The sequence below is a fragment of the Erpetoichthys calabaricus genome, chromosome 6, assembly GCF_900747795.2.
Source record: "Erpetoichthys calabaricus chromosome 6, fErpCal1.3, whole genome shotgun sequence".
Lineage (NCBI taxonomy): Eukaryota > Metazoa > Chordata > Cladistia > Polypteriformes > Polypteridae > Erpetoichthys > Erpetoichthys calabaricus.
Genome location: NC_041399.2, coordinates 1,559,619 through 1,587,398, shown reverse-complemented (window position 1 = coordinate 1,587,398; position 27,780 = coordinate 1,559,619). Strand labels below are relative to the sequence as shown.

Here is a 27,780-nt window from a genome sequence, read left to right as displayed (position 1 = left end):
CCGCCCGCCCTCCTGCCTGCCTGCCTGCCGCTGTCTTCGTGTCGCTTTGACAGACTCACTCGCTCGCTCGCTCGCTCGCTCAGCTGCTGAAATGGCTCGCCAGCTTTCGAGGTTGTGTCCGCTGCTTCTGAGACGAGTGGTGCCGGTAGCGCCGGTCACGCATATCCGTAGCTTCCACGGCACTTTGGGTAGGTGTACTTTTTTCTTTTGCGGTAATCAGTCGAGCTGCACGTTGAACTGCTGGCGACGACGGAAATTTCCAGCTGCTGCCGTTTTGCTCTGGGGGGCTACGCGCAGTTCGAGTGCAGAGCCAGTGAGACGCGCCTGCCTGATCGTGCTAGAAAGAGACGGGTGGGGGGTGTTAGGGGGGACAGGTGTCGGAGTGCATGTGAGCCTCGATTAGGTGAAAGGGACCGCCGAGGATCGCTTAGTGCCAGTGCGTGTCTGTCTATCTGTCCCTCTGTCCGGCAGCCTCAGTGTCCAGCTGTCAATATGCCTTCGAAGATGGCGTCACGTGCGCGCTTGTCTGTCCGCTAAGCTTTCCCGTTTTTGCGAATGCGTTCATCAATCTCTGGGTCAGTGGACCCTTCACCGTGGTGCTCATCTTAAAGGCCATCGGGTTCTCAGCTGTCCGTCATTCGACATGTCTGTGGGGTCCTCTCAGTCAGTCCTGGATTCAAGTCTGGGATGGCAGCAGTGGGTCAGGAGGATCCTGTCGGCTCACATTTACGGGCACAGGGCTGCTGCTGTTTAGCTCCGTGATGTGCTGTTGCGCTCATTTCGTTAGTTTGTCGTGTTGAGATGTGAAACTCAGGAGATGAGATGAGTGTTCCGATAGATGGATGGAATTTTATTCGTTCTCTGGGGAAACTTGGCTTTTTTACAGATGTTCAATAATAAATATTATTATGTTATGAAAAGGTGGCACGGTGGCGCAGTGGGTAGCGCTGCTGCCTCGCAGTTGGGGGACCTGGGTTCGCTTCCCGGGTCCCCCCTGCGTGGAGTTTGCATGTTCTCCCCGTGTCTGCGTGGGTCTCCTCCGGGCGCTCCGGTTTCCTCCCACAGTCCAAAGACATGCTGGTTAGGTGGACTGGCGATTCTAAATTGGCCCTAGTGTGTGCTTGGTGTGTGTCCTGTGGTGGGTTGGCACCCTGCCCAGGATTGGTTCCTGCCTTGTGCCCTGTGTTGGCTGGGATTGGCTCCAGCAGACCCCCGTGACCCTGTGTTTGGATTCAGCGGGTTGGAAAATGGATGGATGGATGTTATGAAAAACAGCAAACCCTTCTCAAATATACACCAGAATGAAAGAAAACTAAAAAAGAAAACTTTTGGACTTGTCAGTTACACAGTCACAGTGAGGCATTTTACAGGCGTTTACACTCTTGGTCTGAATTTGTCAGTAGATGTGCAACAAGAACTGCCTTAATACACAATGTCTGTCCCACTTTTAATAATGACAAGCGCAACATGTCCCCTCACATCACAAAGATATCAGACAGTGGGATATGGGCACCCAGTCTGCATCAATTGGCATTACGTCATTGTCATTAATATTGATTTAAATTCTATTAAAAAAAAAAATAACACACACCTGCTGCCTTTCAAGAACTGGTAAGGAGTGACGTCAGGGGTGCACCAGCCAAGCACGAGGGAGCCCCCAAGGACCAGTGCTGGGTTCTCTGCTCTTCTCCATACTGTATACTCCTCCTTACTAGACCCTATCATCTTGTCCCATGGTTTCTCCTATCATTGCCGTGCCAATGATACCCAGTCGTACCTGTAGCTCCCTCCACAGGACAGTGTGGTATCGGCTAGAATCTCAGCATGTCTCGCTGATACTGCAAGCTGGATGAAGGAACACCATTTCCAGCTCTACCTGGCCTAGACGGTCCTTTTCTCGTCTGTCTGTTCAGCACCCTATCTCTATTCAGTTCAGCTCATTATTGCTTACCCAGTGGAATTTTATTAAAATTTCTCAAATAAATTAGCTCCACTATTATAGAAGATAAAGACACAAAAATTCTACCTCAAACTTTCCGCCAAGCATTAATTACTGCCTTTCCTAAGAAGAACAAGGACCTACTACAGTGTGCATCATACAGACCAATCTCTCCTCTGAATAACCATGTTAAGATACTCTCCAAAGTCCTAGCTAGAAGGATTGAGAAAGTGCTTCCTTCTGTAATATCACAAGACCAAACTGGATTTATTAAAGGCAGCTCATTAGCGCTTAAACCTGCCAAGTCAGTGTGCAACCTTGGGGTGGTGATTGATGACCGGCTGTCTTTAACTGACCCGGTCACAAAGATCTTTCAGATACCATTAAACAACATCTACAAGATCAGACCACATTTCACCGAGTATGCAACACAACTCCTGGTCCAGGATTTAGGTCTTGTCATGTCTGGATTACTGCAACTCTCTGCTGTCAGGATCACTGGTATGTGTCACCACACCACTGCACATGTCACCCCTCTATTCAGATCACTACATTGGCCCCCTGTAGTGACACATATTAAGTTCAAGAAGTCCTTGATGCTTGCCTTCAGAGTAATCGACAGGTCAGCACCTTTACAGTATACATGGAGACACCTATTAGGTCCTATGCTCCTCCTGGACCACACAGGTCTTCTGATGAATGCCGTTTGGCGATGCCACGTCTGCGTGGCCCAAATCTCAGTCCAGGCTCTTTTCATGTCATTGGTAGCTCCTAGCTGGTGGAATGAGCTGCCCATCTCCTTTTGAAATTCTGACTTCCTCAATGTGTCTTAAGAAGCGTCCAAAGTGTGAATTAATGCCTAATTAAAAGTGGTTTTGGTACGTTCTTAACATTATGAGCTCGTCACCTTTGTGAACTTGTCCTGTAACAGTTGTTCCCAAACTGTCACCCAGATTGACATTTACTCGATTATTCTAACCTATGCTGTAAGCTGCTTTGGATAAATGCGTCTGCTAAGCAAATCTAACTGCCTGACCTGACACGGCCTCCTCAAGTTTACAACAACAACAACATTTATTTATATAGCACATTTTCATACAAAAAGTAGCTCAAAGTGCTTTACATAACGGAGAGAAGAAAAATAAAAGACAAAATAAGAAATTAAAGTAAGACAACATTAATTAACATAGAAAGGAGTAAGGTCCGATGGCCAGGGTGGACAGAAAAAACAAAAAAAAACTCCAGAAGGCTGGAGAAAAAAATAAAATCTGTAGGGGTTCCAGGCCACGAGACCGCCCAGTCCCCTCTGGGCATTCTACCTAACATAAATGAAATAGTCCTCTTTGTAGTTCGGGTTTTTCACGGAGTCACTTGATGCTGATGGTCATACAGACTTCTGGCTTTTAATCCATCCATCATTGCTGGAACATCATGGTGCTTTGGGTAGATGGTGGTGACGCACGCCACCACCAACAGGACACCGGAAAAGGAAACAGAAGAGAGAGTAGGGGTTAGTACAGATTTTGAATGAATAGTTATTATAATGAATTGGATATACAGAGTATCAAGATTAAATTACAGTGAAGTTATGAGCAGGCCATGTTACAGTAATGTGTTTTCAGCAGTTTTTTAAAGTGCTCCACTGTATTAGCCTGGCGAATTCCTACTGGCAGGCTATTCCAGATTTTAGGTGCATAACAGCAGAAAGCCGCCTCACCACTTCTTTTAAGTTTTGCTCTTGGAATTCTAAGGAGACACTCAGTTGAGGATCTGAGGTTACGATTCGGAATATAAGGTGTCAGACATTCCGATATATAAGCCGGGGCGAGATTATTTAAAGCTTTATAAACCATAAGCAGAATTTTAAAGTCAATTCTGAATGACACAGGTAACCAGTGTAGTGACATCAAAACTGGAGAGATGTGTTCGGATTTTCTTTTCCTGGTAAGGATTCTAGCAGCTGCATTCTGCACTAGTTGCAAACGATTGATGTCTTTTTTGGGTAGACCTGAGAGGAGTGCGTTACAGTAATCTAGTCGACTAAAAACGAACGCATGAACTAATTTCTCTGCATCTTTCGATGATATAAGAGGTCTAACTTTTGCTATATTTCTTAGGTGAAAAAATGCTGTCCTAGTGATCTGATTAATATGCGATTTAAAATTCAGATAACAATCAACGGTTACCCCTAAGCTTTTTACCGCCGATTTGACTTTTAATCCTAATGCATCCAGTTTATTTCTAATAGCCTCATTGTATCCATTATTGCCAATCACTAAGATTTCGTTTTTTTCTTTATTTAATTTGAGAAAATTACTATTCATCCATTCTGAGATACAAGTTAGACATTGTGTTAGCGAATCAAGAGATTTGGGGTCATCAGGTGCTATTGATAAATACAGCTGTGTGTCATCAGCATAGCTGTGGTAGCTCACGTTGTGCCCTGAGATAATCTGACCTAATGGAAGCATGTAGATTGAGAAGAGCAGTGGACCCAGGATAGAGCCTTGTGGAACACCATATAGAATATCATGTGTCTTTGAGTTATAATTACCACAACTAACAAAGAATTTTCTCCCTGCCAGGTAGGATGCAAACCAATTTAAGACACTGCCAGAGAGGCCCACCCATTGACTAAGGCGATTCTTAAGAATATTATGATCAATGGTGTCAAATGCGGCACTCAGATCTAAGAGGATGAGAACAGATAAATGGCCTCTGTCTGCATTTACCCGCAAGTCATTTACTACTTTAACGAGTGCAGTTTCTGTGCTGTGATTTGTTCTAAAACCTGACTGAAATTTATCAAGAATAGATAGATAGATAGATAGATAGATAGATAGATAGATAGATAGATAGATAGATACTTTATTAATCCCAATGGGAAATTAGCAGGTTTATTGAGGTGCTTATTTAACTGTATAATGACTGCCTTCTCTAGAATTTTACTTAAGAAAGGCAGGTTAGAGATGGGTCTATAATTTTCAAGAGCAGAGGGATCGAGATTATTTTTCTTAAGTAGGGGTTTAACTACCGCAGTCTTAAGACAGTCTGGGAAGACCCCCGTATCTAATGACGAATTTACTATCTCAAGAACATTATCACTAAGCACGCCCGATACTTCTTTGAAAAAATTTGTTGGTATTGGGTCAAGGGCACAGGTGGAGGGTTTCATTTGAGAAATTATTTTATGTAAATCAGGTAAATCTATCCTAGTGAAAGACTTTAATTTGTTTATTATGGGGTACTGGGGTTTAGGAGGATCCTTAGTGTTGGGGAGATATACTATGTTATTTCTAATATCATTAATTTTTTGATTGAAAAATACAGCGATAGCCTCACAGGTTTTACTGGAAGTACTTAGGAGGCATTCCTTTGAGTTACCTGGGTTTAACAGATGATCAATTGTTGAAAATAAGACTCTGGGATTACTAGCATTGTTATTTATAATCTTAGAGAAATAGCAGCGCCTCTCAAGACGGACTGTGTTATTGTATTCTGTTATTTTAACTTTTAATATTTCATAGTCAATAGTTAGTTTAGTTTTCCTCCATTTACGCTCAGCTCTACGGCATGTTCTCTTTAAATCAGACACTCTTTGGGTCTTCCATGGTATAACAATGCTAGAAGATTTTTTAACTGTCTTTTCAGGTGCAACTAAGTCAACAGCAGCCCTCACTTTAGTATTAAATCTTTCCACCTTACTATTTACATTCTCCTCGCTATTATAGTTGGCACTATAAACGGACTGATTGGTTAGAATGTTTGAAAGTTTTAAAGCTGCTGATGAGTCAAAGAAGCGTTTTTTAACAATATGCTTCTCATGAGTGTTTTCTATCATTATTTCTATATTAAAGAGTAGAAGAAAATGATCTGATAGACCCGTATCAATGACCTGCTTTATATCAACTTTTAGTCCTTTAGTAATTACTAAGTCTAACGTATGACCTGCTTTATGTGTAGGCTGATTAACGAGCTGTCTCAAATCAAAAGAGTCCAGGAGGTTCATAAATTCTTTTACTTTCTGGTCACATTGATTATCTATATGAAAATTAAAGTCGCCGACTATTAAGAGTGTGTCATAGTTCGTAATTAAGATTGACATCAAGTCAGAGAATTCCTCAAAGAAAGACGCGTTGAATTTTGGAGGTCTATACACGGATAATACTAGAACGTGAGAATCTCCCTGAATAATAATGGCGAGATACTCAAAAGACTTGAATTTATCAAAACTGATATTTTTACATTTTAACCTGCTTGAGTAAATGTTTGCTAGTCCTCCACCTCTCTTTCCTTGGCGATCAGCACGAGTAAAAGTGTAATCCGGAGGCACAGATTCGATTAAAACAGCGGCGCCATCTGAGCTAAGCCACGTTTCACTTAGTGCAATAAAATCTATTTTTTTATCACTAATAAGATCGTTGATAAAAAACGTCTTGTTAGTTAAAGCTCTAACATTTAATAGAGCCATATTCAATGTTTCGGAGGAGCAGAGATGAATACTATGTGCGTTATTGATATAGGGAACAGGAATTAAGTTATTTTTATTAGCGCCGCTCTGTGTGTATTTTTTGTTTAATCTATGATCTGTTTTTACAGTTTTAATACATTGTTCATCTAAAGTAGTAACTTTAGAAGTTGTAAGTTTAGAATCGAATGGCTCTGAGGTGAAAAGAGACACAATGACACAGTCAGAGAGCACAGGTGACACACAGAACGACTCGAACACACGATTCTGAGGCGGGCTGATAGCGGCGCTAACCACCGTGTGCCCAGGCAAGGCCTGCAAACATCTAAAAAGACCATTTTCTGCATATGGATGTGCTCTTCCCACACTTCACTGAAACAAGAGCACATGTTGACTAGCATTTTGGCTTTTTTCAGTTTAGCACGTGTAAAAGGCGCTATATAGCACCCGACCAGGCACAGACTCACGCAGAGGCACGTACTTAAACAAATGCTTCTTTATTTATCTTCAGCCATGGGGCACGCCTTCCCCGTGTCCCACAGGCCCAACACAGTCCCAAAATACACTCACAATTAATACTCTCTTTGTCCACCTCAGCACCACCACTACTCCTCCTCCTCCTCCTCCTCCTCCTCCTCCTCCTCAGGCTTAGTCCTCCTCCTCCCGACTCTGGCTCTCTCGAGTGGTGGTGGCTGGCCTTTTTTATACCCCACCCGGAGGCGGTCCAGGTGCTTGATTACCTGGCCCTAATTGACCCTCTGGGTGGGGCTGACGAGTTGACCAGCTGGGCTGGAAAGTCCATGCAGCTCCACCTGGCGGCCATTCCAGCCCCCAACCAGGCTGTGGAGGACTCCATCTCGCATGGAGCCTTGCGCCAGGCTGGGGAATCATCGTCCACCAGGGAGGCTGCCACCAAGCATCCCGGGGGAGGTACTGAGCTGCCCATGGTGGCTCCCCCGCAATAGATGCAGCAGGGGCGTCCCTGCCGGGCATGGGACCCGGCTGTCCTTCACACACGGTCCCCCTCATGTCAGGTTTATTGTCACATGCACTCGGTACTCTGACACCACCCTTTGCAGTGCTTTACACTCTTGACGTGAGCGGGTGGTGCGCCAAGACACCCCTGAGGATGGACTCTACTCTGCACTTGTAGAAGTTCTTAAGGTCAGATAGAGAAACCTGAGCCGTCCCAAGGCATCGGAGTAGGTGACAATCAAGACGCATCACAATGGCTTTTGAACAACGCGTATTAATCTGCTGTCTTTGTGTTTTTTTTTTTGATTACTATGGCTACCTTAACAGGAGCAAACGATGCCAGATTTTCAATATCTCTTCGCTGATGTGTGTTGTATACCCTTAGTAGGGAAAAGCTTGAACCGAAAGTGCAAACATGCAATTCCTAAAAAGGTGACACAACAGTCCGGCTTAATTTTAATGTGGGTGACGACCATCGCTAAACTGGACAGTTCAGGTGAGACACACACACACACACACACACACACACACACACACAGCCCAGGGTACAGAGGACACTGCAGAGCCAATCGGTCCTCCCCTCAGCCAGGGCATGGATACCATTTCCAGTACTACAAGAAGCCATATTTAACTAGACGAGTAATTACATTAGGAAATTAGAAAGATTTCTTTATCACCGTCTTTTAAAGTACATTACATTACTAAGGCAGGTTGTTACTCATCTGTCACAGTACCTGACGAGGCTTAATGAACAGAAACCACTGTGGCGATCCATCTGCCGATCCTCTATGCATTGTGCTATGCCAGGGCTGCAGGGGAGGCTCCATCTAACCCGTTTAACGTGCCAACATGAAAACAGTTCTAAAATCACAAGGGGCAGAGTATTGAAAAGGCAGACACATGACATGTGTGAAAACATTCCATATCATTGGTTGAAGGAGTAAACAGCAATGGTGGGCTGTGCCCGCTACACCTGGGAGACGCTTTAACGCTGGACACCCCTCATGTGGCATGTGCCAGTCAGCTCTGCTGTTTTGCCACTGCACTTCCACTTCTACATCTTTATTTCTGAGACACTCAAAAATCTACCACCTGGCTTTTTATTATTACAGCTGGCATACCCCTTTCTCTGAGGTGCCCAGACTTGGTACCATGAGGGGGGCTAAAGTGCTAGGGGGGTCACCTTCTCAAGAGGACAGTCCTGCCCTCTCAGTTTTGGATGAAAACTTAACTTATGGCCACCTAACTGTACTAACTGTTAATTTACACCAAAAGCAGCGTAAGCCCCCCATCTGTGCGGGCGGGTCACACCAGCTCTGTTTAATATTTGAGTTCCACATGCAGCTTCTGAACGATCTTTTCTTGATATTTTTTTATTTAACATTCATTACTGATGTTGTATTTCCGTTTGGAGTCCGTGTTGTTTGTTTAGTAAAGTAAGTCGATTGAGTTTCCTACTTACAGCAGTTATGAATATTCCAGGGATTGACACATTTATGTTGCATTAACATTAACGTTCTGCTGGGAGACTTCAATGCTCACGTGGGCAATGACAGTGAGACCTGGAAGGGCGTGATTGGGAGGAATGGCCCCCCTGATCTGAACCCGAGCGGTGTTTTGTTATTGGACTTCTGTGCTCGTCACGGATTGTCCATAACGAACACCATGTTTAAGCATAGGGGTGTTCATATGTGCACTCGGCACCAGGACACCCTAGGCCTCAGTTCGATGATCGACTTTGTGGTCGTGTCGTCGGACTTGCGGCCACATGTCTTGGACACTCGGGTGAAGAGAGGGGCGGAGCTGTCAACTGATCACCACCTGGTGGTGAGTTGGCTTCGATGGTGGGGGAGGATGCCGGTCAGGCGTGGTAGGCCCAAACGTGTTGTGAGGGTCTGCTGGGAACGTCTGGCAGAGCCCCCTGTCAGAAGTAGCTTCAACTCCCACCTCCGGCAGAACTTCGACCACATCCCAAGGGAGATGGGGGACATTGAGTCCGAATGGGCCATGTTCCATGCCTCTATTGTTGAGGCAGCTGACCGGAGCTGTGGCCGTAAGGTGGTCGGTGCCTGTCGTGGCGGCAATCCCCGAACCCGCTGGTGGACACCGGCGGTGAAGGATGCCGTCAAGCTGAAGAAGGAGTCCTACAGGACCCTTTTGTCCTGTGGGACCCCGGAGGCAGCTGATAGGTACCGGCAGGCCAAGCGGAATGCGGCTTTGGTGGTTGCTGAGGCAAAAACTCGGGCGTGGGAGGAGTTTGGGGAGGCCATGGAGAATGACTTTCGGACGGCTTCGAGGAGATTCTGGTCCACCATCTGGCGTTTCAGGAAGGGGAAGCAGTGCAGTGTCAACACTGTATATGGTGGGGATGGTGCGCTGCTGACCTCGACTCGGGACGTTGTGGGTCGGTGGGGGGAATACTTCGAAGACCTCCTCAATCCCATTAACATGCCTTCCAATGAGGAAGCAGAGCCTGGGGACTCAGAGGTGGGCTCCCCCATCTCTGGGACTGAGGTCACCGAGGTGGTCAAAAAACTCCTTGGTGGCAGGGCCCCGGGGGTGGATGAGATACGCCCGGAGTTCCTCAAGGCTCTGGATGTTGTAGGACTGTCTTGGCTGACACGCCTCTGCAACATCGCATGGACATCAGGGACAGTGCCTCTGGATTGGCAGACCGGGGTGGTGGTCCCCCTCTTTAAGAAGGGGGATCGGAGGGTGTGTTCCAACTACAGAGGGATCACACTCCTCAGCCTCCCTGGAAAAGTCTATTCAGGGGTCCTGGAGAGGAGGGTCCGTCGGATAGTCGAGCCTCGGATTCAGGAGGAACAGTGTGGTTTTCGTCCTGGTCGCGGAACAGTGGACCAGTTCTATACCCTTAGCAGGGTCCTGGAGGGTGCATGGGAGTTTGCCCAACCAGTCTACATGTGTTTTGTGGACTTAGAAAAGGCATTCGACCGTGTCCCTCGGGGAATCCTGTGGGGGGTACTCCGAGAGTATGGGGTACCGGCCCCCCTGATAAGGGCTGTTCAGTCCCTGTACGATCAGTGCCAGAGCTTGGTCCGCATTGCCGGCAGTAAGTCGAACCCGTTTCCAGTGAGAGTTGGACTCCGCCAGGGCTGCCCTTTGTCACCGATTCTGTTCATAACTTTTATGGACAGAATTTCTAGGCGCAGCCAGGGTGTTGAGGGGGTCCGGTTTGGTGGGCTCAGGATTGGGTCACTGCTTTTTGCAGATGATGTTGTCCTGTTTGCTTCATCAGGCCGTGATCTTCAGCTCTCTCTGGATCGGTTCGCAGCCGAGTGTGAAGCGGCTGGGATGAGAATCAGCACCTCCAAATCCGAGACCATGGTCCTCAACCGGAAAAGGGTGGAGTGCCCTCTCAGGGTTGGTAGCGAGATCCTGCCCCAAGTGGAGGAGTTCAAGTATCTCGGGGTCTTGTTCACGAGTGAGGGAAGAATGGAGCGTGAGATCGACAGGCGGATCGGTGCGGCATCCGCAGTAATGCGGGCGTTGCATCGGTCTGTCGTGGTGAAAAAGGAGCTGAGCCGCAAGGCGAAGCTCTCAATTTACCAGTCGATCTATGTTCCTACCCTCACCTATGGTCATGAGCTATGGGTAGTGACCGAAAGAACGAGATCGCGAATACAAGCGGCTGAAATGAGTTTCCTCCGCAGGGTGTCTGGGCTTTCCCTTAAAGATAGGGTGAGAAGCTCAGTCATCCGGGAGGGGCTCAGAGTAGAGCCGCTACTCCTCCGCATCGAGAGGAGTCAGATGAGGTGGCTCGGGCATCTGATCAGGATGCCTCCTGGACGCCTCCCTGGTGAGGTGTTCCAGGCACGTCCAACCGGGAGGAGGCCCCGGGGAAGACCCAGGACACGCTGGAGGGACTATGTCTCTCGACTGGCCTGGGAACGCCTTGGGATTCTCCCGGAAGAGCTAGAAGAAGTGGCCGGGGAGAGGGAAGTCTGGGCATCTCTGCTCAAGCTGCTGCCCCCGCGACCCGACCTCGGATAAGCGGGAGACAATGGATGGATGGATGGACATTTATAAATCTTCCCACTTCAGAATTGTTTTAAGGAAGCAGTCGAAGATACATTTAAGTTTGTTTATTAAAATGCCATTGAAATATCAATGAGTTCAATAAAAACACACATGTGACTCATTTCACACCCGCTTTGATTTGGGAGTGTCTGTCGTCACGTCACTGTCCTCAGTCACGGTCCTGGAAGTCCACTGTGGCTGCAGGTGTTTACTCCCACCAGTTTCCTAAACAGAACGCAGTCCATGCAGATAATGAAACTTGGTATTGAACTGTTTGGCTTGTCCTTGCTTGTCTTCATCCACATCTGCGTGGCCCAAATCTCAATCCAGGCTCATGTCATGTCATGGCTATCTCCTAGCTGGGGGAACGAGCTGCCCAGGTTCCTTTTGAAATTCAGACTTCCTCAATTGACACAGATGTATAGGAAGTCACTGCACACTGGAAAGATTCTGAAGGACTGGAAAATGGCAAATATCATCACGTTATATAAAAAGGGTGACAGGGCAGAGCCAATCAACTACAGGCCATTAAGCTTAACGGGCATCACAGGAACATTAATGGAAGGAGTTATAAAGGAGAAGATTGAGCAACACCTGGCAAGGATAGGACAGTCAGCGTGGGGTCAGAAGAGGGAGGTCGTGTTTTACTAACAGGCTGGAATTCTATGAGGAGGCAACAAAAGGATACGACCAAAGTGGAGCAGATGAGATTATTGTTGTGGACTTTCAGAGAGCATTTGATAAGGTGCCACATGAGAGGGTGGGCATCAAACTAAAAGAAGTGGCAGTTCAGGGTGTGGAGTGTAGATGAGGGCAGAATTGGCTCAGACACAGGAAGCAGAGGGTGATGATGTGAGGCACCTCCTCAGAATTGGCTGATGTTAAGAGTGGTGACCAGCAGGGGGCAGTGCTGGGGCCGCTGCTATTTTTAATCTTTATAAATGATTTAGATAGGAATATAAACAACAAGGTGGTGAAGTTTGCAGATAATACCAAGATAGGTGGATCAGCAGATAATTTGGAATCCATTAAATCATCACAGAGGGACTTGGACAGCACACAGGCTTGGGCAGATTTGTGGCAGATGAAATTTAATGTCAGTAAATGTAAAGAATTACACATAGGAAGTAAAAATGTGAGGTTTGAATACACAATGGGCGGTCAGAACATTGAGAGTCCACCTTATGAGAAGGATTTAGGAGTCGTAGTGGACTCTAGGCCATCGACTTCCAGACAGTGTTGAGAGGCCATTAAGAAAACTAACAGACTGTCAGGTTATATAGCGCCTTGACATGTGGAGTACAAGTCACAGGAGGTTCTACTCCAGCTTTATAACACACTGGTGAGGCCTCATCTGGAGTCCTGGGTGTATCTCTTTTACTTTCTCGTATATGAAGTATAGGGAAAGTATTGTAATCATCCAAAAATTGAATGTCGAGATTTTGATGAATCTCAATGTTATAGATCTCCCCGAGTCCAAAGATACCATTTTGGTAATTATGTCTGTGTGTGTAAACACGATAACTTGAGTACTTCACTTAGGTCAGCCAAATTTCGCACACAAGTATTAGGTACAAAACATAGATTTTTTTATCAACTTGTGGGCTATTTTTGCTAACCAGAAGTGGTACTTTACCTTTTATTCATAGAAATGTTAGGAAAAAGTCCAGAGAAGAGCAACTGGACTGATTCACGGCTACAAGGGATGAGTTATGAGGAAAGATTAAAAGAGCTGAGCCTCTACAGGAGATTTAAAGCAGACATGATTTGAAGTGTTTAACATTATAAAGGGAATTAGTCCAGTGGATCGAGACGGTGACTTGAAAATGAGTTCATCAAGAACACGCGGGGGGACACAGCTGGAAACTTGTGAAGGTGAAACATCAGGAAATTTTTCTTTACACAAAGAACGATAGACACTTGGAATAAGCTACCAAGTAGTGTGGTAGACAGTAGGACTTTAGGGACTTTCAAAACTCGAGTTGATGTTTTTGTAGAAGAAATAAGTGGAGAGGACTGGCGAGCTTCATTGGGCTGAATGGCCTGTTCTCATCTAGAATGTTCTAATGTGCCTAAGAAGCATCTGAAGTGTGAATTTCTGCCTAATTCAAAGTGTCTTTGGTACGTTCTTAACATCACTTGTATTTTGCTTTGAGCTCGTCACCTTTGTGAACTTGTCCTGTGACACTTGTTCCCACACTGTCTCCCAGATTGACGCTTACTTGATTATGCTAACTTCTGCTGAAAGCTCCTTTTGATAAATGCATCTGCTAAGCAAATGTAACTGCCTGACCTGATATGGCCCCCTCTTGTCCTGGGGGGCCGCAGTGGCTGCAGGTTTTTATTCCTACCAGTTTCCTAATTAGAAAGCAGTCCATGCTGGTAATGACACGTGGTATTGAACTGTTTGTCTTGTTAATGCTTGCGTTCATCCAAGAGCAGGTTGAATTGCACTGTAGAGTTTCCGTCTGTGAGAATGTTATCCAAGTGTTTGTGGACCTGAATAGATTTAAACTTGATGGTCCTTCCAGTTTCCCTCTCATTCATTTTTGTATCACAGATCCTTCAAGGTAAGCACGTGAGCTGGAGAGCGGCTGGTTTATTGGTTCTTTGCGTCTCGTTATTAACTGATGTCCATGTGACAATGCCAGCCCCCTCCAGACTCCCTCTTCCCACATGGAAGTCTGTTGAACCAACACCGTCGATAGTTATCGCCGAGATGAGTGGACATATCTCACCCTAAGCCAGGGGATGGTGGAAAGTGCCCGAGTGCTTTTATTAAAAAACAATCAAAAGTAAAACCAAAAGTGTCCACTGTGCACGGTGCACAAATAACTCTATAAAACCAGTAAAAAGGGGGAATAAAATCCATCATAAATAAATCCGTTAAAGTAGAGATTACAAATGCAGGGTCTCTCGTCATGCCCACCTCCTTCTGTCTTCCCGGCTCACCCATCACTCGCATTGCTGGTGGAGACTCAGCAGCCACAAACTCCTTTCTGCTGCCTCCCATCTTGGCCACCTCCACATTGTGCAGCCAGACCATCCGAGGTCAGCTCACCTCCCGTCTTCCTTCACACTCACACGGTCGCCCCTCAGATCCATTGGGAGGTCTTCTGTCCTGCTCGGCCCACTCCACACAATTATTCAGTGGGGTGAACAGCAGCCCCTACAGCGCCTCGGCCTGCACTCCCTCACGGGGCCCCAGCTTGTGCTGCCTTCTCCATGCAGGTGTCCTGATCGTCTGCCCTTCAAGGCCTTTCACGTCTTTTAACCTCCATCTTCTGATTCGCTCTTTCATATCTTTCTCTCTCCTTTCCCCTTGTGCCGGCCCATACTTATATGTCTCCGTGGGCGCAGCGCCGTAATCACATGCCGCAGGATACGATGAGAACGATCGCCCCAATTACCTCATTAACTCCCCGCGGTCATGCAGTCGCGCCCACGGAGACGGACACGGCTTTCTGGTTTTAAACACTGGCCAGGTTTTTTTTGAAGCCGTGGATCCGATATCCAACAGTCTGATTAGTAAAACAGGCAGGAATTAAAATGGAGATGCAGCTGCTAAAATCTGAAACAGGCAATCAAGGGTTCTGAATGGTAACAGGGCAGAGAACTAACATTGAGCCCAAAATATGTTTTCTTTAGTAGTAAATAAATGAGTTCTAATAAAGAAATTGGTTAAAGTGAAAACCTGCAGCCATAGCAGACCTCCAGGACTGTAACTGAGGACCCCCAATCTACAAAGGAACTCCAATTTGTCTTTGAGGAATGTAGTGAGAAGTCAAGCAAAATGACACCTTCTATTGGCTAACTAAAAAGATTACAATATGCAAGCTTTGGAGGCAACTCAGGCCCCTTCTTCAGGCGAGACTGGAGTTCCCCGTGTTTTATATAGACACACCAGGACAGGCAGAGCATTGGAAAACCTTTAAGTGAGACATCTTAAATATAAAAAGTTAATAGACCTCTTCAGGCTAAGATTCATTAAGGAAGAGAGGAGAGCAAAGTATGGTCAAGATCTTTGGATAAGATGACTGTCCAACAAAGTCTTTTGAAGATTCTGATGAGTTTTTTCACACAATGTGGGACTGTAAACAGGTTGTCTGGGTCAGTCTGAGAGATGCAAGCAATCCTCATACTTGGCCATAAGACCCATGTCTCTATTCAATCCATGTTGTAATGTGTTCAGTTTTAGCACGAGTTTAACTTTCCCATTCTTTTCTCTCTTGCTGTGCTGTTCTGAAGTTGCCCATAAGCCCTGTGACTTTAAAGAACCCCCTCCCAGTGTCCATGGCTGATGACATGAGCTGCTACAGGATCATCTGTGTCACCATGCTTGATGTGGCACCTGTGGAAATTCATTCTCTGGCGGAGTGTTTGTCCAGTTTCTCCCACATAGAGTGAGTGCAATGTCAGGACATTTCATACAGAGAATTAGGGAGACCAGATTAGATGATCTGCAGGAAGATGGACCCTTTATGTGATGTTCTAGTCGACAGTGTGGTGTAACTACACATCTGTATTATTAATGTGAGCACGTGTTGGACATCTATTCTGTAAGCAGGGAAATGTGTCATTTTCTGTTGGTTCACTTAAGGAGCTTCAGACAATTAGTGGCTGCAGGTTTTGTGGTGGTCTGTATGCCAGGAGGGAAGGTTTTTCAGCATTTGGCCATTGTTTAGCATTGGCTGAAGTTCTTTTATAATTTGTCAAAGTGCTTCAAGATGTGTGTTGCAGGTGACAACAAGGGGAATGCGGTTCTTGTTGTCTTTGTTTTTATATTCCAGAAGGTGGTCTCTGGGTATGGCAGTAGCTGTTCTTCTTTGAGTGTTTGTTGTTTTGAGGGTATAGCCTTCTCTGATGAGATCTTGTCTAAGCTCCTGCAGTTGTTTATCCCGGTCTGTCAGGTCCGAGCAGATACGGTCGTATCGTATTGCTTGGCTGAAAATAATGGAGCAGCTTATATGCTTGGGGTGGAAGCTGTCACTTCTCAGGGTGGCCTGTCTGTCTGTTGGTTTGTGATAAAGTCTTTCAGTTGAATGGTGGTGTCAAGGAAGCTGACCTCTGGTTTTGAGTAATTCAGCTTCAGCTTTATGTTGGGGTGGAGAGAATTACATTCATTATGAAAATGGAGGAGGTCCTCCTCACTGGCAGTCCAGACTATGAAGATGTCATCTATGGAGCGGAGACACAACGTTGGTTTTAAGACGCATGTTGACATGAAATCTTCCTCCAATTTTGCCATAAAGAGGGTAGCATAGTGAGGTGCAAACCGGCAGCCCATCGCAGTCCCCATTTGTTGCAAGTAGAAGTCTTGTCCTAAAGAGAATAAATTACGTGTCAGAGTGAATTTTATCATCTGTATAACTGACTCTGTGGGTAAGTCATGTTGTGAGGTACGTTTCACATGCCAATATGCCATCATCATTGGTGTTTGTGTAAAGGGCCTCAACATCCATTGTACCCAGTAAGGTTCTCTCAGGTAAGGGGCCTATAACAAAAGTCAGTGGTGTCCTGGATGTAGCTGGTGGGATTGTGGGCGAGGGGTAATAACAGGGCAGAGAGAATTCAACACCAACTATCATTATCAGCAAGTCCTAATTAGGACACTGACTGGAATGAAAACCCATAAGCCACTACGGCCCTCCAGGACCGAGATTGAGGACCCCTGGTCTGTCGTGACATAAAGTGATGGTAAAGTTTCACTTGGGTAGTAACAACAAGTCCATTTCAAGTGAAACCTCATGGCCCTCTCATAATTTCAGATGGCACCCTACAGAATTGTCCCTGGCACTGGCCCTTGTTTGTCACTACAGAGGACTTTCTCTCACAGATAGTGAACGCTGGCAGGGGCATCAGGCCCATTCGGCTAAAGGCCGTCTTGCACAACGCATGGTGGAGAGGGTGGAGGTGTAACGTCTGTGTCAACACACTCACACACACACAGAGGTGCAGACAGTTCAGGTTGGTGTGTTGTATTTGCACAAAGTCCCATTGTTTGATTGCGTGTGGTTGATTTTTGGTTTTGTTTTCCTTCATTTTGCCAGAGTTTATGGAGGTGCTCAGATGCACAAACCACTCAGATGTGTAGAATCCCAGAGAGCACCAGCATAGGATGCCCCTTCAGCCGGGAGTGTTAGTGTTTCAGAAGCACACGCTTGTGCCCGTCTCCCCACCCAGTATTTGCATCATGGCTTGTTTTGACGCACGTTTTCCCCTTTCCTGCTTGCTGAGTCTCATCGTTAGACACTTCTGTCTTTTCCTTTGCTGATAGGCTGATGGCACTGAGACACGTCTAATCAACTGTTTGTAAAGCACCTTGTGCCAGTGAATGTGGCCGGTAAAGCTTGACACTTATGCCTGCTGAGTTTGTGCCAAGTCTTCCCAAGTGCCTGAGATTTCCGTGCTAATGATGTGCTACTTTATTTTATTTATTTTCAGATTTCAGATCGCTCACCAGGTATGATGAATCCGTGGTCACCACCGATTGGCAGAAGAAACTTACACCAGAGCAGTACTATGTGACACGGGAGAAGGGCACAGAGCTGGTAAGCAGAGTCTGAATTTGCCACGTCTCCCGGGCACCTCTAGGTCTTGACGCTAAAGCCACACTTTTCTTTGCAGCCCTTCAGTGGTGTCTACTTGAACCATACGGAAGTGGGGATGTACCACTGTGTTTGCTGCGATGCACCTCTCTTCAGGTACGCTTTATTCTTCCTGTCCGCCGGTGAGTAGCTGATGATGTTCTAGATCCTTCTGTACACCCTGGAAGCGTGTCACTCTGCAATGCTTTTTGGAGCAACACTTCATGGGTGCACACACTGGCCAATAGAATGCCAATATCCCTAAGAAGAAACCTGCTGGGTTCTTTTAATTTTGTTTTATTTCCTCATAGATCAGAAGCAAAATACAATTCTGGCACTGGCTGGCCCTCATTTTATGAAGCGGATAGATCCTGCAATGGCGATGAAAGCAACACAAACATTGTGCGGAGACCCGACAACTCTTTGGGCTCCACGGGAACAGAAGTGATCTGCCGGCAGGTACGGTTTGCACTACGCTGGCCCGGCATGTCCCATTGTTAGATTGGGGATCACTGGGTGCCATTTCCAAGGATTCAGATTTGCATATACGTGCCTGTCATGTTGAAGTATGCCACACCATTCCTGCTCTAGTGGCCCTGCTGAGTCAGAGCTGCGCCAGCACTGCTATTTTGAAATCGCACAAATCACCAGGAGCACATCAGATTTACCACAGAGTTCTTAAGGAGGCCAAAAAGTGTAGATAGAAACCCTTGGCATATGTGAATAGAAAGTTGCTGCACACTGGGGAGATTCTGAAGGACTGAAAAATGGCAAATATTATCACGTTATATAAAATGGCTCTGCCCAGTCACCCTGTCAACTACAGGCCAGTAAGCTTAATGGGTGTCACAGGTACATTAATGGAAGGAATTATTAAGGAGAAGACAGAGCAACACCTGGCAAGGACAGGACAGTCAGCATGGGGTCAGATGAGGGAGGTCGTGTTTTACTAACAGGCTGGAATTTTATGACGAGGAAACAAAAGGATACGACCAGAGGGGAGCAGATGAGATTATTGATCTGGACTTTCAGAGAGCATTTGATAAGGTGCCACATGAGACAACAAAGAGAAGTGGCAGTCCAGGGTGTCAATGGGTGCAGAATTGGCTCAGACACAGGAAGCAGAGGGTGATGGTGAGAGGAACGTCATCAGAATTGGGTGATGTTAAGAGTGGTGACCAGCAGGGGGCAGTGCTGGGGCCGCTGCTGTTTTTAATATTTATAAATGATTTCGTTAGGAATATAAGGAACAAGCTGGTTAAGTTTGCAGATGATACCAAGATAGGTGGATTAGCAGATCATTTGGAATCCATTATATCATCACAGAAAGATGTGGACAGCAGACAGGCTTGGACAGATGAAATTTAATGTCAGTAAATGTAAAGTGTGACTCATTTAAAGTAAAAATGTGAGGTTTGAATACACAATGGGGGGTCTGAAAATCGAGAGTCAGCCTTATGAGAAGGATTTAGGAGTCATAGAGGAATCTAAGCTATCGACTTCCAGACAGTGTTCAGAAGCCATTAAGAAGGAGAACAGAATGTCAGGTTATATAGCGCCTTGATGTGTGGAATACAAGTCACAGCTTTACAACACACTGGTGAGGCCTCATCTGGAGTCCTGGGTGCAGTTTGGGTCTCCAGGCTACAAAAAGGACATAACAGCACAAGAGAAGGTCCAGAGAAGAGCGACAGGGCTGATTCAGGGCTACAGGGAATGAGTTATGATGAAAGATTCAAAGCCTTAAGGAGATGAAGAGGAGACCTTACTGAAGTGTTTAAAATGATGAAGGGAATTAGTCCAGTGGATCGAGACGGTGACTTTAAAATCATCAAGAACATGGGGACACAGCTGGAAACTTTTTAAAAATAAATTTCACACAAACATTAGTTTTTCTTTACACAAAGAATGATAAACATTTGGAATAAGAGACCAAGTCGTGTGGTGGACAGTAAGACTTTAGATAGATAGATAGATAGATAGATAGATAGATAGATAGATAGATAGATAGATAGATAGATAGATAGATAGATACTTTATTAATCCCATTAGGGACTTTTAAAACTCGACTTGATGTTCTTTCAGAAGAACTTAGTGGATAGGACTGGCGAGCTTCATTGGGCTCAATGGCCTGTTCTCATCCAGAGTGTTGTGATGTTCTAATGTGCCGTACCAACAGCTCCAAAGCTCCCCGACTCCTGTACCACTGCCACTCCTGAGAGCTTGAGACGTGTGCCAGTGCTGCAGTAGCCCCTCTATCTATACTGTACTCTGTACACTCCGCTCTACGCTTGGTCAGGGAGTGAATGTGCACCGCTACAGATAATTGGTGGTCCATGTCAGTGGGAGGCTGGACTGGTCAGGAACTAGAGAAGAAAGGGCAGACCAGACTCTTATTAATTAGGAGACGGAGCTCCTTTATTGTGGGTAGGGACACCTGATACATGTTCCATAGCTCTGATAGCCAGTCTAGTCTGTGGGGTGCTGGGCCATCACAACAGAGGAAAAATTTCTGTGGCTAATTTTAGCATCAGATCACAGCAAATCCCATTCTTGGACAAAACCAGTCAAGTAAAACGAAAAACTAGTTAATAAAGTTCAAAAACACAAACAAAAATGGAACAAGAACAGCGCTTCTGTAAAAGACTGCTCCTTGTAACTTGCCCAAGTATTTGGTGTTCTTACAAGCTGAGCATGTGCAGCTTTTATAAGCATACTGTCTACAGCACCCTAGTTCCACCAGGAAACTTCATTCCTCACCAGAGGAGAGCAAAGACAGCTGGTCAGGTCACATCAGGTCAGGTTGGGGGGGCGGACACTGGCACAATGCACCGCCGTACCCACCACACAACAACACAGCTCAGGGTCCTGGTTAGCAACCTCACAGGCAGACATGCAGTCCAGTCTTACCTTCCAGAAATGATCCCCTATCTGCCACAGCCAGGTGTTATATGGCCATCCCCTTGGCCTGGTCCAGCCACTCGGGTCAACAATGAGCTAGATCACCCTCGGGTAATCGCTCCACATGGCCATAGTGCCCTAACTGACGCTCCCTCACAATGCAGGTAATGTGCCTCATTTGGGACTCCATGAGCAACACAAAGTCACACCAGCAGTACCCAAAGATTCTTCAAAGAGTCACAGTACTGAAGGAGTCCAGTCTTCATTTCAGGTCACTGGGTAGCGTCCATGTCTCACAAACAGGCAGCACCAGGACTCTAAAGACTTGGACCTTCATCCTTTAGTAGAGATATCAGGACCACCACACACCCCTTTCCAGCAACCTCATGACCCCCCAGTGCTCTCCCAATCCGTCTACTGACTTCATAGGAATAGTCACCAGAGTCACATGAATGTCACTACTGAGGTAAGTAAACCTCTCAAGAAGGTTGACACTCTCTCTGCATACAGACACACAGCTGATGGCCGTGCCCAGGAGGTCATTAAAGGCCTGGCTCTTGGTGTTTATCAGGACCCTCACAAGCCCAGACACTCCGACCCCCTCATTCAGTCTTTTGAAGACAGCTGGGAGTTTGTAAGTATAAGGAGTGGCCTACCGGTTCCAAATCAGACATGACAGCTTTGGTTTTCTCCATAACAGACGTTCAAACACAGGGTTCATCATAAATGTACTTCATGACCGATGCCTGTGGGACAACCTTAGGAAACCCAAAGAAGTGATGATATGTTTTATTTATAAAGCTCCTTTCACGTGCTCAAGTAGACTTATCAGGCTGAGTTCAACACTTGCTCTTGTTGGAGCTTCTAGTGTACTGTCGTGGCCTTAAGTTCTGAGACTGACCCAAGTGTTGGTGTTCACAAAGTTGTCTGCTTGAGTGTTTTTAGACCTTTGTGTCAGATGTTTCTGTGGTAGACTGAAGTAGAATGGCAAGCAGTTCAGAGGTTTCAAAGGGTTTGATTGACAATGACATGAAGTTTATGCAAAGAGTCCATATCTGCAGTGTTTGCCCTTCTTTCTTTATGAAGGCCTCTGTAATTCGCCCTGGCAGGCTGTCTGGCAATCAACTTCTGGGCCCAATCCTGACTGATGGCAGCCGCCCATTCTTGCAGAATCAGAATTGGTGGGTTTTTGTTTGTCCACCTGCCTTCTCAATGTCATTAAGGTCGGGGGAGTCTCCTGGCCATGGATCCCAAATGTCGATGTTTTGTTTCCCCAAGCCACTTAGTTCTCACTTCTGCCTTATGGCCCGGTGCTCCATCATGTTGTGCACCAAACTGTTCTTGGAAGGTTGGCAGAAGTTGTTCTCGGTTGATGTTTTAGTCCCATTCTTTATTCATGGCTGTGCTCTTAGGCCACATTGTGAGTGAGAAGCAACCCCACGTGACATGAATTATCTCAGGATGCTTTACTGTTGGCCTGACACAGGACTGATGGTAGCACCGCTCACCTTTTCTTTTTTCTGGATGCCCCAAACAATCAGAAAGGAGATTCATCAGAGACAGTGACTTTCCCCCAGCAGTCCAATCCCAAAATATCAGTCTGTCCCTGATGTTTTTCTTTGCTGCCTTTCTTGACTGCCACCAGGCCATCCTCTAAAAGTCTCACTCCCACCTGCCTGCTGCCATTCATTCCTGAGTGAGCTCTGCCCTGGTGGTGCCCACAGCTAAATCACCTTTAGGAGACGCTCCTGGCGCTCACTGGACTCTCTTGGGCGCCCTGACGCCTTCTTCACTTCTCTATTGTAACTCAATCAGCCTGACAGAGTGACCTCCAGCCTCGTTGACACTGTCACCTGTGTGAACGAGAGGATCACTGAAGTGACGTCAGCAGATCCTTCTGACATGCAGTGGTTTTTCATGGCAGAGAGGGACTTTACAATTCATCTGATAACTCGTCAGAACATTCCGGAGTCGATGCAAATTGCCATCCTAAAAACTGAGGCAGCAGACGTTGTGAAAATTCAGATTTGTGTCCTTCTCCAAATTTTGGGCCACGACCGTACATCCACCTCTGAGCACATGAAGTTTGAAAGGAGGCTCTTCAAGACCCCAGTAGTAGAGTCAGAGAGATAAGCCCCCAGATTAGCAGGCCCCTCCATGTTCTCTTATCTGCGGGCCACAGGACCTGATTGTGCCCAGATCAGAGCTCCGCTGTCCCGTGACTGTGGTGCAGCGCAGAGCCGTGAATTGACTGGTATTCCTAAAAGTTTTGCGGGTAGATGTGCCGTGGTTACAGTCCAGAGGAGTTAAATATGCCACAGTGGGGCTACATTCTTGATCTTTACCAGCTTTACTTTAGCAGTTTAGGAGGCAACCTGAGCCATAGGTAGGGTGGCTGGAGAAGATGTGACATGTGAGGCCGAGTCTTCACAGAACCGACACAGGAGGAGTTTGAGACGGGTGACTGCATTTGTGAAGGTGAAAAAATCAAAAGGAAAGTGCCAACCAGTAGGCAGATGCATTAAAGGTGAATGGGCAGGGAACACAAAGAGGGACTCTAAGCCCCTCCTTATCTTTTCAAAAGCTCTGGAAGCTTACAAATGAACATCCAGTTGGAACGTGTCATGGCAGCTAAACACACACAAATGAGGGCCTGCAAGGAGTGAAACACAGAGCCTTTAGAGGAGAGTCGCTCCACTGGAAGATTTCCCTTCTTATTGTTATACAGCACTGAAGCCATCGGGTTTCGTTTGGCTCGTCTGACACTCGTCATGTTTAATGGGAAAAAGTGAGCTGTGGGCCAAACTTACTGCAGATATAAAAAGAGATGGCATAAAACGTAGGAGCCAAGTATTCATTCACCCTCATCAGATCAGTATGTGGTGGATAGCAGGCATGACAGCCTTGAGTCCGCGTGTTCAGGTCTCCCTCTATCAGGCAGGCAGTCATTCACTAACCCGCTGTGTACTAAGCAGGGTGGCGGGGGGTGCCCAGCCAGCATAGGGCACAAGGCAGGAACAGACACTGAACAGGGTAAACACCCACCATGCACCATGGCCAGTCCACCTGACCTGCATGTCTTTGGACTGTGGGATGAAACCAGAGCACCAGGAGAAACCCAGGCAGACACCACACAGGGAGGGTCCGGGACTCGAACCTCGGTCTTCTTACTGCAAGGCAGCTGCACTAGCCCCCCCCCATTCTCTATCAGCTGTGCCAGGGGTCCTGTTGAAGGTGGGTGAACAGGCCTTTTAAAGTTAATTGGACTTGGGGGGGGGGGGGGGGACCCCCCAGTACATTCGCATTGTCGTCTTGAAGCCATTCCTGCGTATGTCTGTGCTTGTTGTCCACTCCCAAGGGTCCCATCAGGTTTTGTTCCCGGATTTCCTCATAATTTGCAGCCCCTCATAAGCCTCCCAGGTATTTTTTTTTTAAGGTGCTGTGAAACGTGGCACTTGATCTGACGGCCAGTAAGCTCCACTGTGGTCTCATCAGACTAGAGACCCTTCTACCAGCTGACTTCACAGCCTCCCGTGTGCCTCCTGGCAAGATGTCCACTTTCCCATAAAGCCACGACTGGCACAGTTGTTGTCCGCACAATGTCACCCACTGTAACTTGTGACTCCTTCAGAGTTGTCAGAGGTCTCTTGGTGGCCTCCCCACTCACTTGTCTCCACGTCCTGACTTGGGCTTTTTTGTAGAGATGCTTGGAGTGTCCTGAGGGTCTTCGTTGTGTAGGTCAGGCCACCATACTGACCCCAAATTGGCCCTTCCAGATACAATCAAGTGAAATCCCAGGATGGTGACCTCCATTGAACTAATGATGGGACTTGTGAAACCAGTCGGCTGCCCCAGTGAGGTGTTATATGAAAGGGGGTGAATACTTAATGCCATCAGTTATTTTGTGTTTTATATTTAGAATTCATTTAGACCCCTGAGCGGCACAGTGGCGTAGTGGGTAACGCTGCTGCCTTGCAGTTAGGAGTGCGTGGAGTTTGCATGTTCTCCCCGTGTCTACGTGGGTTTCCTCCCACAGTACAAAGACATGCAGATTAGGTGCATTAGTGGTCGTAAATTGTCCCTGGTGTGTGCTTGGTGTGTGTGTGTGTGGGGGGCTGGCGCCCTGCCCGGGGTTTATTTCCTGCCTTGCGCCCTGTGTTGGCTGGGATTGGCTCCAGCAGACCCCCGTGACCTTGTAGTCAGGATATAACGGGTTGGATAATGAATGGATGGATGGAATTTAGACCCCTGTTTAGGGGTCTTTCTCTGTTGACATGTCATCCATTGTGAATCAGTGTTGCATAACAATAAAATGTGAGAACATCCAAAGGGGTGAACACTCTGTAGCAGTGCTACACCTTAATGGACTCCAATTCCCAGCCTGCCCCAAGGATGTCCCTCTGATTGGACATCTGCAATGGGACAAGAAGGGCCAACGGGAACTTTAAAAGACAGCCGGCTAAGCAGAGAAAGGAGCACCGTTTGCCTGTGTGGATGAATATCACGTGGTGGTCCTGCACTACTGTTGTATTTGTCTGGTGGTCGTCTTCGTCAGGGGGGAGCGCTGCCACTCATCTCAACACGAAACGCTTCAGAAACGATAGGACAAATGATATGGTGAGCTCTGCAGTGCGCAGGATCTGCCATGAAGCTTCATTTGTGTCTGTTACATGGGAGTGACTCGGGACATCGGCGCGTGTGTGTTGTTGTGCGTTGTCGGGGAAGGGAAGGGCCGTCTGATTATCTGTAGTTCATATTTACTTTCCGTTTAATATATTAATATTATTATTATTCATTCATTTAGTGGATTTCATGTCTCTGTCTGTGAGTGAGTGAGTGAGTGCGGGTCGGGCCGAGGCTGGCTGCATTCTCAGAGTCCCCACCATAAAGAAATAAATAAATCGCCGTCCCTGAATCTGAGCAGCACCGGACCGCTACCACTTTTTAGAGGGTCTGTAGAGTGCTGTGCTGCAATACACGACGGTACCTGACATCTTGACGCACACACGCGGTCCAGAAACGAACAGGGCACAGATAGGACCCACTGTGGCACCAGCAGGGAGGCAGAGGCAGCCTTCACTCCCAGTGGGGTCTGCCCTGTGCTACACTACCCTCCCCTCTCTGCCATCCTCCATTCACCCAGCCACCCGTCACATGTGCTCTGTAATACAGTCTGTGCTTTCAGGGGTCTCACCGTTCTGTGCGGTGAGGGTGAGGTGATATCTGACTGGAGTTGAGCTTGGGCAGGGGTGATGGGGTGCCAAACGGCGGGACGTTCAGCAGTCATCTTGGCATTTGGCACGGCTCTGTCTCTTTATCAAATGTCATCGCTTCATTAGTGCCACGTCTTTTCATTTTTTATTGCCTGGAAAGCTTTCTGAAGTTTGAGGGAGCAAGTGTCCAGAGGCTAACGGTCTTTCTTTCTTTCTTTCTTTCTTTCTTTCTTTCTTTCTTTCTTTCTTTCTCTGCAGTGTGATGCCCACTTAGGCCACGTCTTCGAGGACGGCCCCCAGCCCACAGGACTTCGTTTTTGCATCAACAGTGTCGCCCTGACATTCAAGGCTGTTTCAAAGTGACTGGCGTGATGGCGGGCGGTGTGACCACCGAGTGGACGTTGTTTAGGACCCGGGCTGGCGGCACAATTTCTGCTCAGTTTTTGTCATTTTTTCTTTTTCTTTTTTTTTCCTTTCTCTCTCTTACGGTGTTTTAAAATTTACAGTAAATTTGCCACCCTTTAAGTTGCTGTGCTTTAACTATGGCCAGAAGTGAAGTATGTGACCTGGGTGGGGTGGAGGGGTGTCAGGGGGGCTACAGCCCAGTGCACAGACGCATGGCCTTCTTCTTTATAAACATAATCAAAAGCACTTCAGATGACTGGGTGATGGAAGTCGCTGCATTCGGGCCCCCGCGTGTGGGTGGGTGGGCTCCTCCAAACCCGACTTCTGGACCCCATCCTGTGCCACGCTTCTGCCCAGAAATGCTCGGGTGCTGAGTGGAGTTAGCTTAGAAGTGGTTGCCCCTCATACCCTCTAATGGGCATCGGAGTTTTGGTGACTCGTATGAAACTGGCAGATAAACAACACCAACACCATTTATTTCTGTCACACATTTTCATACAAGTGCTGTCACTCAAAGAGATTTACAATTTGAAGGAATAAAAAATATAAAAATAAAATTAGGCAACGCTAAGGAACAAAGAATAAAGTAAAGTCTGATGGCCAGGAGGACAAAAAATAAACTCCAGAGGGCTGAAGAAAAAAAAAAAAAAAACAAAATCTGCTGGGGTTCTGAGGCCACGAGACCACCAAGCCCCAACGGGGTATAAATGACGATGACACACTGAGGACACAGCAGAGTCACAGAGCTTGACTGGTTTGCATTTCGTCCCCCATAGACCGCCATGCTGTTTCCCCCATGCCCCCACTCCGCTGTGCCCACACACATTGACTCTTGATGCAGTGCTTTCCACGCCACCAATGGCATCAAATCTGCACTTCTCAGCTGGAAGTCGTGTCTCCCAGTAAGCCCTCCAGTTTTCTGCCCACTCGATCGGCTGCTCTTCCTGGTGTCATGTTTGCCACCCGATCAGCTGCTCATCTTTGTCAAAGGAGGCACAGGCGGTGGGTCTGTAATGGCGATGCTTACTGACAGTGTGACCTGACCGGGTCACCACCTCAGTAGAACGGACATGCTGGGTCCTGCCAGAGGTGACCGTGCTTACCTCTGGCTTTCCATGTGGTGCAGTCGGCTCTGGTGGGCAATGTTGTATTTGCCAGCCCTCTTGTGGTCCCTTTGTGACATTATGCCCGGGCACAGATGTTTTATACATATAGGTGTCGTGTGCCATGCTGGCACGTTGTCTTTTATTA

General features: G+C 46.9%; 1 protein-coding gene across 1 annotated transcript; it reads left to right on the top strand.

Moving 5' to 3' along the window:
- On the top strand, positions 1–26,649 carry msrb2 (methionine sulfoxide reductase B2). Its single transcript, XM_028804435.2, has 5 exons — positions 1–188; positions 17,868–17,974; positions 18,051–18,127; positions 18,322–18,469; positions 26,383–26,649. Exons 1-5 carry the CDS (start codon positions 92–94, stop codon positions 26,485–26,487), a joined length of 534 nt encoding a protein of 177 aa, XP_028660268.2. The 5' UTR covers positions 1–91; the 3' UTR covers positions 26,488–26,649.
- The last annotated feature ends 1,131 nt before the right edge of the window (positions 26,650–27,780 follow it).

Excerpts from the sequence above, each read along its gene's own strand:
- msrb2 (XM_028804435.2), top strand. The coding sequence starts at position 92 with ATGGCTCGCCAGCTTTCGAGGTTGTGTCCGCTGCTTCTGAGACGAGTG. Across the intron at positions 17,975-18,050 it reads GGGAGAAGGGCACAGAGCTG|CCCTTCAGTGGTGTCTACTT; the intron begins GTAAGCAGAGTC and ends TTTTCTTTGCAG. Across the intron at positions 18,470-26,382 it reads CAGAAGTGATCTGCCGGCAG|TGTGATGCCCACTTAGGCCA; the intron begins GTACGGTTTGCA and ends CTTTCTCTGCAG.